Source organism: Mytilus edulis, chromosome 3, assembly GCF_963676685.1.
Source record: "Mytilus edulis chromosome 3, xbMytEdul2.2, whole genome shotgun sequence".
Taxonomy (NCBI): Eukaryota; Metazoa; Mollusca; class Bivalvia; order Mytilida; family Mytilidae; genus Mytilus; species Mytilus edulis.
The window spans coordinates 12,697,094-12,710,227 of NC_092346.1; the positions used below are offsets into that span (position 1 = coordinate 12,697,094).

At 33.8% G+C, this 13,134-nt stretch overlaps 2 protein-coding genes across 3 annotated transcripts; both read left to right on the forward strand.

The window, feature by feature from the left end:
• Nucleotides 1-343: 343 nt before the first annotated feature.
• On the forward strand, nucleotides 344-5,387 carry LOC139515837 (uncharacterized). The gene is made up of 2 exons (XM_071305554.1): nucleotides 344-377; nucleotides 4,294-5,387. The coding sequence occupies exons 1-2, from the start codon at nucleotides 353-355 to the stop codon at nucleotides 5,385-5,387; spliced, it is 1,119 nt and encodes a 372-aa protein (XP_071161655.1). The 5' UTR covers nucleotides 344-352.
• A 95-nt stretch (nucleotides 5,388-5,482) lies between these two features.
• LOC139515836 (uncharacterized) lies at nucleotides 5,483-13,050 on the forward strand. Of its 2 annotated transcripts, none has more exons than XR_011662850.1 (5): nucleotides 5,483-7,338; nucleotides 8,126-8,188; nucleotides 8,551-8,649; nucleotides 9,980-10,066; nucleotides 12,306-12,438. XR_011662850.1 is itself a non-coding variant. In XM_071305553.1 (5 exons), exons 4-5 carry the CDS (start codon nucleotides 9,991-9,993, stop codon nucleotides 12,908-12,910), a joined length of 681 nt encoding a protein of 226 aa, XP_071161654.1. In that variant the 5' UTR covers nucleotides 5,537-7,338; nucleotides 8,126-8,188; nucleotides 8,551-8,649; nucleotides 9,980-9,990; the 3' UTR covers nucleotides 12,911-13,050. The 2 variants fall into 2 exon arrangements, 1 of the variants encoding a protein (XP_071161654.1); XM_071305553.1 differs by having other exon boundaries at nucleotides 5,537-7,338; nucleotides 12,306-13,050.
• The last annotated feature ends 84 nt before the right edge of the window (nucleotides 13,051-13,134 follow it).

Below are 13,134 nucleotides of genomic sequence, written 5' to 3' on the forward strand. Positions count from 1 at the left end.
AGCAACTTGATGATAGCTTGTACGTTCATGATTTCTAATCAAATCTTCCCTGTAAGATTTTCAACCCACTTTAGTCCAGACTTCAGAATTTCTAGCATACTGTTCGAATTGTGTACACAGTGCACAAAACATTACCAGTCAGTTCCAAAACGGCTATCCGTCTATTTATATCAGACGGATATTCCGTCTTATCAATACGGATCTCAGTTTTTCTTCCGTTCGGTATATATATATATTGAGCGTACCTATTATTAGAAATATATTGGAAACCCCCTTGTCTAAAGTAGTCTCCGTTCGAGTTTTACGAGATCTCGCGAGATTTCCGGCTATTTTAATCCAGAATTGCACCTAAATGGAGGACACAAGTGTCGATATCGGTGGGTAGAAAAGTCCAAATATTTTATGTTTGCGTGTTTCTATCAATTTGATAATTGCAAATCAGAAAGAAAACATTCCAAATTAATGAAAAAACCTAATACAAACGGCATTTTAATGTTTTAACACAGCGACCTAAGCCGACCGAATTGAACAAAAAACAGAGATAAAAACAACTGTACGGATTCCCCGTCTACAACATAAAATAAACTAGACAGGATTTCCGTCTACAAATAAAAGAAAACTATACGGACTTTCCGTCTACACACTAAAGCACACTAGATGGATTTACCGTCTTCTCAAATTAAATCAATGTAGACTCTTAATTTTTTAATTATGTTTACGTTACTCAGAGTCAGCATGGACGTGCCTTTCCATTACATTTTGAAAAGGGGGAGGGCTGCATTAAAATAGTATGAGGTCCTAAAGGATGAAATGCATAGGCACCAGATGAAGGCAACAGTTTCAAACTGAAAAACAGACAATGGGGACCTTTTGTTCCCCATAATTTTCTGTGAATCAGGGGGTTTTAAAGACAATAAAGTTTCACTAAAGTCAAAAGTTTGGAGCAAACCATAATCTGTTATGTCATATATTATACCTCAAAATAATTGTCTTTACTCATGAATACTACATGAATATGACATTGAAAAACCATAAATTCACAAACATAACTTATTGTTGAGGAAAACAGCCCCCCTTTTTTGCAAAAAATCCAGAGCAGTTTTGAACTATTCGTTTTATTTATCAAAATATGATAAATGTGTTGTTTAAAAATCCATACAGGGCAAGCTGTCCTTTTTTAGACATTTTTAAAAATTGCTAATTAGATCACCAGAAAGAAAAACAATATGTTAACATGAAAGTGAAAGTAGGTTTATATGTCAGCCCCCTTTTTTTGCAAAAAGTCCAGAGCAGTTTTGAACTATTCGTTTTATTTATCAAAGTATGATAAATGTGTTCTTTAAAAATCCATACAGGGCAAGCTGTCCTTTTTCAGACATTTTTAAAAATTGCTTATTAGATCACCAGAAAGAAAAACAAAATGTTAACATGAAAGTGAAAGTAGGTTTATATGTCCTTCAAATTGTACTTTCATTTTAGTATTCAACACATTTTTCGTTTGACTGACTTTAAATAGGTTTTATTTCTGAAAAGGACAGCTTGCCCTGCATTGATGTTTTACGAACACATTTTGCATACTTTCACAAGCAAAAATGATAATATAAATGCTCTGGATTTTTTTTTTTATAGGGGAGTGCATTTTTCTGAATAATAAGTTATAGTTGTGAATTTATGCTTTTTCAATGTCATATTCATGTAGTGTGAGTAAAGACGATTATTTTGATGTATAATATATGATATAACAGATTACAGTTTGCTCCAAACAGACATTATAAACAGGCCGGGATTTTGACTAAAGAAGAACCTTAAGTTGGTGGTAGGGTGGGGCTCCGGAAAGTGCAAAGGGGGATTTTTTTTTTAATTTCATGGTTGATTGACTTTTTTGTTTGGATCTTGATATGTAGATGAAGATGCATTAATTGATATATAGTCGGAAACCTTCATTTTTTTTATAGAAGGACCATTTTTTGATACTTTAGTTCAAGGCATACCGGTATATGGTGACAATGGCAGATTAAGCCCCCGCCACGCCCCCCCCCCCCCCCCAATTTTTGTGAGTGAACAAAATTGTTTTGAAACAATAGAAAATCATTTTTAAAGTGTGACACTTGTCTGGGTTTTTTGAAATTTCTGTATCCGCAGAAAAACCCTGTTATAATATAATACAATTGTACTATACTATAGTCTATAGTATATATATAAACATAACATATTCCAAAATTCTTTTTTTTATTTGGTTCTTTGGCACATGTCAGGTCAGAATAAAGGGTTTTATGTTAGTTCCGGTAAAGGGAGCTCTGGAGGGGCAAAAAGGGGGAGCATAATTTTTTCAACTTTTTTATTTCTGGGCCGGTTTTCAAAATTCTTTTATTATTTTGATCCTTGTCACATGTCAGGTCAGAATAAAGGATTTTATGTTGGTTCCGGTGGAGGGGGCTTGGAAGGGGCAAAAAGGAGAGATTAATTTTTTCACCTTTTTTTATATCTAGGCTGATTTTCAAAATTCTTTTTTTAGCTCACCTGGCCCAAAGGGCCAAGTGAGCTTTTCTCATCACTTGGCGTCCGTCGTCGTCCGTTAACTTTTACAAAAATCTTCTCCTCTGAAACTAACAGGCCAAATTTAACCAAACTTGGCCACAATCATCATTAGGGTATCTAGTTTAAAAAATGTGTCCGATGACCCCACCTGCCAACCAACATGGCCGACATGGCTAAAAATAGAACATAGGGGTAAAATGCAGTTTTTGGCTTTTATCTCTGAAACTAAAGCATTTAGAGCAAATCTGACATGGGGTTGAAAATGTTCATTAGGTTAAGATCTATCTGCCCTGAAATTTTCAGATGAATCAGACAATCCGTTGTTGGATTGCTGCCCCTGAATTGGTAATTTTAAGGAAATTTTGCCGTTTTTGGTTATTATCTTGAATATTATTATAGATAGAGATAAACTGTAAACAGCAATAATGTTCAGCAAAGTAAGCTCTACAAATAAGTCAACTTGACCAAAATGGTCAGTTGACCCCTTAAGTAGTTATTGCCCTTTATATTCAATTTTTAACCATTTTTCGTAAATTTTTGTAATTTTTTACAAAAATCTTCTCCTCTGAAACTACTAAGACAAATTTAACCAAACTTGTCCACAATCATCATTAGGGTATCTAGTGTAAAAAATGTGTCTGATGACCCCGCCCGCGAACCAAGATGGCAGACATGGCTGAAATATAGTACATAGGGTAAAATGCAGTTTTTGGCTCATATCTCTGAAACCAAAGCATTTAGAGCAAATCTGATGAGGATAAAATTGTTCATTAGGTCAAGATCTATCTGTCCTGAAATTTTCAGACCAATCAGGCAACACGTTGTTGGGTTGCTGCCCCTGAATTGGTAATTTTAAGAGAATTTTGCAGCTTTTGGTTATTATCTTGAATATTATTATAGATAGAGATAAACTGTAAACAGCAATAATGTACAGCAAAGTTAGATCTACAAATAAGGCAACATGACCAAAATTGTCAATTGACCCCTTAAGGAGTTATTGCCCTTTATAGTCAATATTTTACAATTTTCATAAATTTTGTAAATTTTTGTAAATTTTTACAAAGTATTTTCCACTGTAACTACCAGGCCAAGTTCATTATGGATAGAGATAATAGTAAGGAGCAAGAATGTTCAGTAAAGTAAGATCTACAAACACATCACCATCACCAAAACACAATTTTGTCATGAATCCATCTGTGTCCTTTGTTAATATGCACATAGACCAAGGTGAGCGACACAGGCTCTTTAGAGCCTCTAGTTTATTTCTGTGCAGATTTCCAAAATTTTGTTTTTATTTTGTTCCTTGGCACCATGTCGGGTCAGAATAAAGGGGTTTATATTGGTTCTGGTGGAGGGGGCTCAGGAGGGGCATTTGTTCAATATATTTCTAGGCCGATAATGTTCTGTTATTGCTAAAAGATATCTGATTAGTTGTATAAGATATCTCATAATGTTCCTGAGATACGTATATATACCTAATATATTTTATAAGATATCTCATAAATTTTATAAGATACCTTATAAAACAAATATATTAAATGTAAATACAGCTTGCCATAAATCTTATATATTTTCTTCTTTTTTTTTTAAATATCTTAAATATATTTCAGAAAATGTGAGATATCTTTTATGAAGTATTATAAGATATCTTATACTTTAGTCAATAAGGTATTGGATTATCTTTATAAGATGTCTTATAAACAATTTTGAATAAAATATCTGATAAAGTATAATTTTGAAATCAATTTTTTTCAGACTTGTGTGTGCATTCACACCAAATTAAATTGAAAGAGTTGTGTAGATTATGTGGTCAAGGGGTCAAACAAGAGAGTAGTTGTGAAAAAACATGCTTTGCTACCGAATTGCTGCAACGCCACAACATTGATATCTATTTAGACAGCACAAGTATTCATCCAACTCAACTATGTAATGCATGTAGATGTTCCTTAAGACGATATCGAAACACACCTACTAAAAAAAGGAAGATTTCACAACAGCATGATACACCAGTGACATTTGTGGAACACTCACATAACTGTGATTTATGCTATCCAGACTACAATGTGGATTCATTTTCAGACCAAACCCCTTTATCGAAGGTAGATAAAATTTTCACAGAATTTAAAACACTTTCTTTTGACGAAAAGAAAGACTTGTTGCAAAAACAAATTGACAATGTCAAAGAAGAAATTGATTTGAAATCAAAAATAGAAGAATTTAAAGGACTGCATCCATACAATGATAAAACCTCACTTTCAAAATTTGATCTAAAGGAATACTTTGATTGCTTTGACGATTTTATTGTAGAACTACTATTTTGGTTGTTTGGAAAATCAAAAGTTATGAACAGTTTACCAGAATCAATCACAGTCATGGAATGTATGTATCGTCTGTTTGATAGTTCATTTATAGACCAGTGGTCATTTTTACAAAACATTGTTATTTTCTCAGCTTCAAAAAACAAAAATGTCTGCAATATCTTTGGAACTTCTGTACCAGCAGCCAAATTTTCCACACTGTCAAATTTTTTATCAGATATTGAAAGCACAGAAGAAACTCCTTGCCCAGAAGGAGATGTCATATTTATGTTTGACAATGAGCAAGTAATTGGACGAAATTGGAACATCAGGGTAAAAAATCGAATCAAATCCTCAATTATTACAAATGTTGCAGTAGCTGCTGTTCATAGCCATGATGATACGGAGAGTATTCAAACAGTAGAAGAACTGATGCCCGGGAAATGGTTAAAATCAGCAGGCAACGAAGATACAATATTAAAGTTATGTGATGAAACTCTCAAGGAAGAAGTTGATGATCAAGACAATGATACACCTTTTTTGAAAAATTGAAAAGCGTTCATTATGAAGAGCTTTATCGACAGATAGACTTTGTCATTAATCTAACTGAAGAACAGTTGTATCTAGATGACAAAACAGGTAACTTTATGGACAACATTGACCAAATTGTTAAAGAGTTGGAAGAATTAAATGAGTCAGTAAGATGTCCTAAATGCAATTTATTGCTGGAAAAGAATAAGAGGAAATGTCCAGTGTGTCACATTCTTATGTCAGAATATAGAAAAAATCAAGAAGTAGCTCAAAAAGAATCTGAAGAGGAAGAAAAGTCAAAGAAATGTACAGCAAAATTATACGAGAAAAGAAACAATAAGGGGCTTAATGAAGACAAACAATCATTAGAGTCTGTTTATCGATATGAACATATTACTAGCAATCATATTTCTGAGGGTGTTGATGTAAGTGTACTTGACCCGGTTCTTGCTAATCCGAACTCTATCGAAAACATTCTCTATGTTTTGCGGCATATTGGTAAGAAAGCGGGCATAAAGCGATATGTTAGTTCTGGTAAGAGATATTGGACAGTCATTTGCTGTGATGGGCTTCCTCACAGTTTAGTTAGAAGGCTTATTGAAGAATATCTACATTGTTCTGAATGTGATGTTGGTTGCCTTGGTATAAAAGAAATGGAAAAACATGCTAAGAAAGTGCATGGAGGTAAAGTTTCATTCTACTACGAGTTTGATTGGGTTTTATTGTTAACTGGTGATGGACACTACGAGATGAACCTAGTTAAAAGTTTTATGGAACTAAATTGGGAGGTTTTCATGAAAAACTTTGCCCAAAAGATGGGATGGATAAGTGAAGCTGCACAGAAATCGGCTAAGAAATGTTCTGACAATCACAAAGCATGGCAAATGATCCTGACATTTCACATTGGCACAATGTGTGAACTTGTTATACCATATGTAGCATATGAAAAGGGAAGAAATGAAAACCCATCGGCAGAAGGATATTTAACTTATGTGAAGAAACAAGGATATAATTCCAATTATATGTACCTTTTTGAAATGGTTTGCAAGTATACTCAGGGAATAGTAAATTTTCGAATGGCTACAAGGCGGAACAATTGGACCCTCCTACAATCTGCAAAATGGATGACTAAGGAACTGTTCCATGGTCGGAGTCATCCCAAGTACCAAGACATTGAGATATACGACCAATTTGTTCAGCATATTATGCCTGAAAAGGTTAAACAGTTTGTTAGGTTAAATGCTACTATGTCAAAAACAGGACACCCTAGCAAAGGTCAGGGATACGACTTTATTTTAGAGGAAGAAAACAAATCTTTAAAGATATGGTTGAAGAGGGGAACTCCGACAGACAAAATGTGGTTCAGCACATGTAGAAATCACCAGTACTTGAAGCAAATAAGGGATCATGTGTTCTCACAAATTAAATCTCAAAGTATCACAGATGGTAGAAATATAAATCTTGATGAAGAAATATTCGAATGGAGGTTACAGCTAAGGAAAACAGGTTTCCTTTACAAATATGTTGCCTTGACATCCATATCTGGAGATATCCTGTGTCCAGATCTTTCAAAATTCACCTCAGATGCAAGCAGAAAACGGTCATACCGAATTTTAGACATGCTTCTTCAACAGGAACCGCCATCTGATCCAACACTAAATTTCCCTGTATATGTTACTTATGCAGAGCAGGCAGAATACCTATCATTTCATAACTTGTGCATTAGAGACATTGATGTAAAGATCAAGGAAGGTTTGGAACGTATCCAAGATGAGGAAGCTAAAAAAAACAATGGAGGAGTTTTTTCAAACAACAATAAAAAAGAAGAGGTGTTTGAAGGAGGACCATTTACATGTGCTACAAACAGTCCATGAAACAATAGAAAATCAAACCGAAATGACTATCCAACAACCTGACTGTAATGATAATGATAATGACGATCTAGATGAGGGATTTTCTGTTTAATTAAGTGGTAAGTGAAAATTAACTATTTATAAGTCTTTTTTTTTTTAATTATTTCAGATTTCGGAAAAGAAAATACTCCTCAATCAATGCCAGTACCAGAAGATCATTTGTATCCCCTCATTTTCGATCATCTTGACATTACAGACATTACAGACATTACAGATATCACAGATATTGCTGGAGTCCATGGTGATTTATTACACCCCCGCTTATTTAATCAGTTCATAAAATTATAATATAAAGATATTTGTTTGAGTAATCAATGGTAATAGTTAATAGAAAAAATACATTGACGTTTTTCTGAACAATTTTATTATCAATAGAAATTTATTGAAAAATGCACAGATCTGGGAAAACGCAACAAATGCAGCGATATGCTCAAGAGAACAAACTAAGTTGAAAATGGCAATCATAAAAATATAAAGCAGAGACAAATTGGTCACAATGCACATTCACCACATGCATCTTAAATTTTCCTTGAAAAATCATAAGGTTTTTATTGCTTTTAAGCGGGATATTAAAGTATCACAATTTCCATCTTCGCTAGCCAAGGGTTCCAATTCCACCTACTCCTCTTGTAGGAGTGGACAGATTAGAACCCTTGGCTAGTGAAGATGCACAAGTGCAGGATATTCTGATCTCATTTCATTGCTAACTATATTTTTGTTTGTGGATTTGAGGTTGCAGATTCGGAGGAAAAATGTTTTGACCCAATCATCACAAGAAATTTGAAATATTTTGCAATCAACTTGGAAGTTATAAATCAGTCCTATCTAATTATAATTCTATTTCAGTTTCATCAGAATTGGTACTTAGTTCCAGCAGTGCACATGTAGAAGCTTCAACATGTTCAATAGGTAATATATTTAAAGTCAAAATTTTCTAAAACTGTGAGTCTGTCAAAAAAAGAATGATTAATATAGATTTTCTTGTTTGTATTCTTTTTGAGACAGAAATTATCTATGAGGGACAATCTTCCACAATATTCATGCAATGATCCTTTTATTGTATGGGAATATATTGCACGCTATAAATTTAACATTGACGTCTATACAAAAAAACAACATATCAACAGTGATAGCCAAATTATTTGATTACAAGAAAAAAATTACTTTTAGCATGTTACACTTTCATAACGAAAATGCTCAACTCTGATTTTAGTTCTGTATTTTTTAATTTTGAAAAATTACTGTGAAAGTGTTATTATTTTATTTGACAGGTAGCATCATCACACCACCACCATCCTCATCACATTCATCATATGCTGATCATGATTATGATCCATCTCTAGAACTGTCCCCTGTACTTCCAAAATTGGGTAAGAAGAACTGTTTTAAGCATCATATCAATGTGCAATACAAGCAGACTTTGTGCTCAAGGAAAAACATACATTCGAACTCCTATAAAAACCAGGAGTGAACCCAGGTGCTTCGGAAGGGTAAGCAGTTCCTGCTCTGTCAACAGCACCCGTCGTGAGGTCTAACAAAGTCAATCCGATATGTGTCACAATCAGGATAGGAACAAGACATGTTTATGACAATGGAAGCATGTATAATGTCATTTGTGTCACTGTTACATTGTAACGGTCAATTAATTCGTGATGACGACCGTAAAACTTCCGCAATGAAGAAGCCAGCCATTCCCTGACAAAACCCTGACTGAGCAGTTTTTGTGATAACAGCAACCCTCTCTCTAGAAAGTCATGATAAGTAATACATGCTCTAGAGTGACGGATAAGCTGAGAAATGTAAACACCATATGCTGGTAAAGCTGGTATGTTGCCACTAAGGAAAGGGAAATTGACAATGGGAAAGTTGAAGTCATCACACTTATTGTATAACTTAGTTATGAGATATCCCTCGTGGTCAGTTTCGAGAAATAAATCCAAATATGAAGTTGACTTTGGTGTGTCTGTTGTGTTCTTAATTTCAAGTTCAATAGGATACTAGTAGACAGATGAGATGTTAAAAGTCTTGAAATCTGTTGTTATTCAAGGACAAACGTCATCTATGTAACGGAAAATGAAATTAAAGGATAGGGCTAGTTTCTACTTATCTACAAGTTCACATAATTGATGCAATTAATTGTTAAGAAAAGATGATATAATATCATTTAAGAATTGAATGCTTCTTTTTGAAAATTTATTGGGGTGTAAAAGCGTTGACCGAAGTACATTTTGTATGAAGCGCGGAAGCGCTTCATTCTAAAAATGTACGCATGGTCAACGCTTTTACAACCCTATAAAGTTACAAAAAGAAGCATTCAATACTTATAATTACATTTTTTTAGCTATGATCAAGAAAAAACGAATTTTATATTGTTTTTATTTAATTAACCTGTGCACTTTATTGTGGGACCACGTGCTATCATGAATGAAAAGTTTTATTGAGTGATACAATTGCTTACGGAATAACACGTGATGTGCTGTTAGCTAATCAGAATAAAGTATTATAATGAAACATACATCTAATGTAATTATTAACCCATGTTAAGATCTGGATTTATTTATTTTTTTACAAATACAGGTTTTTGATATTTTTTACAACTAAAGGTTCAAGACAGCCTGAATCACTCATCTTTTTTGTAAAATGTTCTGAAATAAAGTTATTGGAATGAAATAATATGTTTGATTTTCACTATTTTTTCAGGATCTCCAACAATGATAGGTGATCCTATAGTAGAACCACTAGCAGAGATTCATGTAGATGAAAATGAAAAAGCTGGCATGTCAAAAGGTAAGCACTAAATTAATTCCTAGTTCTTCGGATTTACTAGCTACCTAAATTTGAAGATTGTGAAAAAAACCCCATTATTTTGGCCTTTTACATTTTCTTTGAGGTTTTTCCCTTCATTTCACAACAATTTACACTTTGAAAAATAAAATTGATAACAGGTGGTCATGTTTAAAATACATGATATACCCACCAACTTAAGTTAGCTTGGTACTAAAATGAAATAATCCCTAAATATTAAACAGGTCCTGTCCAAATACATTTTAGCGACATAAGCAAAATCTAGCAAAAATTGTGATCCAGTACTTTCACAGTATGATGTTTATTATTTTTTAATACTATTTGTTTGTAACAATGGATGTGATTGGCTATCCTTTTACTAAAAATTCACGATTGTCTTGCCGTAACTAAGCTGCAGCCTTTCACACAGCCACCATTTTGAAATGATAAAATCCAAATGCAATATTTCTGCCACTTTGGCAAAACAAATGAATTTCATACTTTGAATAATACCTTTTGTGAGATTTCATGAACATTTGAAGCTACGTGTCGCTAGGTAAACTCAATTTGCGACAGCAAAGCTTAAAATACAATACAATTATCTTCCCAGTTTGCATAATTATCTCCCATTTGCAAGAGTTGTCTTTCTAATTTTAATGCCAAATTAGAGTTTTGACCCCAATTTCACGGTCCACTGAACATAGAAAATGATAGTGCGAGTGGGGTATTCGTGTACTATGGACACATTCTTGTTTTACTTTCTTTTAATGGTCCAATAAAAATCTACAGTAGATACATATCAAAGGAATTTAAACATTTTTATACACAATTTTTCAGAAGTGTTATATAATATGATAAGGCCACACCAAATTAATTTCTTGTTCTACGGATTTTTGGACTCCAAAATTTGGGGCGAGCGAGCGATTTGAAAATTTTAATAAAAAAATATTTAATTTGAAATTTTTTGAGGCGAAGCTTGAAAAGTAAAGGCGAGCGATTATATTTTTTTTTTGTAAATAGTAGGTTTTGACAATATTAAAACTTGATTTATAACTTGTACTTTGACATTTTTTTAATTTCTGAAGTATTTTTTCCCTGTTCACCAAGAAATAATTAAATCTGGTCTATGTATGTGTGACTGACAATGATACAATTCTCCATCCAAGTCATAATCAGTTTGGGGGCAACCCCTTAATTTTATAAATATCCCTTTTACATGTTTTATGATGGATCATATAAGTTATAATATATTTGTTTGTACAAAAGGGCTCATATTTTCTCAAAGAACTATATATCTATCTATAGCTAGTATTAAATGGTCAAAACATGTCCAAGAATTTTGTAATATTCCTGGACTTTAACCATGTTAAATTAACACATTTACTTTAACAGTTTAATATTATTTAAAATAAGTGGACCCCTCTTTTAGAAAAAGTTGTTTAAAATATGATGTAACTCTCCCCTTTTTGAGTACAAAATTCTAAGTTTTCAAAGTTTTTGTATAGAAGAACTATACAAATCCTTGGTATTTCTATTTTCTTTTCTACATCAGTAAAATGACCCCTTGTCTGAGGGAGGGTTGTTCTCAAGCTGACAATAACAAACACAGGTCAAAGTACGGCCTTTTACACAGGGCTTTGATACAGACCAAACAGCAAGCTATAAAGGATCCCAAAATTATAAGCGTACACAATTCGAACAGGAAAACCAACGATCTAATTTCTATATTCAAACGGGAAAATACCAATGAACAACATCGCAACAAACGATAACTGCTGAACGACCGGCCCCTGAATCAATCAAGACAGGTGCATAAACATGCAGCGGCTATAGATAGTTTTGTTTTGCCAGCATACAATATAATTGCAGTTGAAGGCAAATCCTTCAGAAGTTCTTTGTACTTTATTCTAACAACGGAACATTTTGGATAGGGAATATAAGTAAGGGGAAAAGAAACCAATGTTGATATCTTTTTATAATATTTAAAAAAAACGGTGCGGGAAATAGACATGTTTACATTTCCGGATGCGGGAAGCGGGAATATAAAAAAAATAAAAAAAATTCTGTTTTGAAAAAAATAGGTGCGGGCGGGTCCGTCGAACAAGGAATCAAATTGGTGTGGCCTAAAGATGCATTTCACAGAAATAACCAAGATAGAGACATTTAAGGTAAATTATGACAAAGGGGGATAGCTAAAACATATTTGGACCGAACCTGTTAAATATGTCTTTCTATTTTTCAGATACCAAAAGAGATGGAAGAACTGGGCGGTTTGCCGTTAAATCTGGGACGCCAGAACAGATGAAAAGAAGGAGACAGATGGCTGACAGAAAAAAATTTATTAGAAATGTGGACTCCCTAATGGAGAAGGTTACAAAGTTTGGGGAGGATCATGATGAGTCAGAATATTTCTTAGTTGTGAAGCACAAAAATGAGGTGCATTATACTGGCTCTACAAATTTACTTGATAATTTTAAATCAAATAATGTTATAATGCCATTTAATGATACAATGTTCCATGCTAATCAGGAATCTATAATTCAAAGGCTAAATAAAGCCAAAATACTGAAAACTGCAGTGCAGCCATCCCCAACAAAAGGTCCTGATCAGATGGGATTTCTGCCTGGACAAAATGTCAGACAATCCCAGCTGATCAACCTACAGCTGCTGGATATTCAGTCACCTCCTGAGGAAGATCATGTCAGCGTAGAGTCAATGAAGAAGAGAATATTTACCAGAAAGAAAAGACAATTACAAAAACCCAAACCAGTAGAAGTGGAAGGAAGTAATAGAGGGAGAGGTAGGGGAAGAGGGAGAGGGAGAGGGCGAGGTAGAGAGGTTGACTAAATATCCAGCAGCTGTAGTATATCAGTTATCTATGCTTAAAGCCGTGGGTATTGATATTGTACCACCCTGAAGCACTTTTGTGCAGACTGAGGCGTAGCCGAAGGTTGTACAGTTGTGCTGAAGGGTGGTACAATCTCAATTCCCATGGCTATAAGGATAATTAACAGATTTATCCCCGGCTTGGCTTCAATACGGAAAGTACATGCATCATAAATGAAATGTAA

What these genes read in the sequence shown, in the direction of transcription:
- LOC139515837 (XM_071305554.1), top strand. Translation starts at nt 353, where the DNA reads ATGGAGGACACAAGTGTCGATATCG. An exon ending in GGACACAAGTGTCGATATCG is followed by an intron (nt 378 to 4,293) that starts GTGGGTAGAAAA and finishes AATTTTTTTCAG; the next exon opens with ACTTGTGTGTGCATTCACAC.
- LOC139515836 (XM_071305553.1), top strand. Translation starts at nt 9,991, where the DNA reads ATGATAGGTGATCCTATAGTAGAACCACTAGCAGAGATTCATGTAGAT. An exon ending in AAAAGCTGGCATGTCAAAAG is followed by an intron (nt 10,067 to 12,305) that starts GTAAGCACTAAA and finishes TCTATTTTTCAG; the next exon opens with ATACCAAAAGAGATGGAAGA.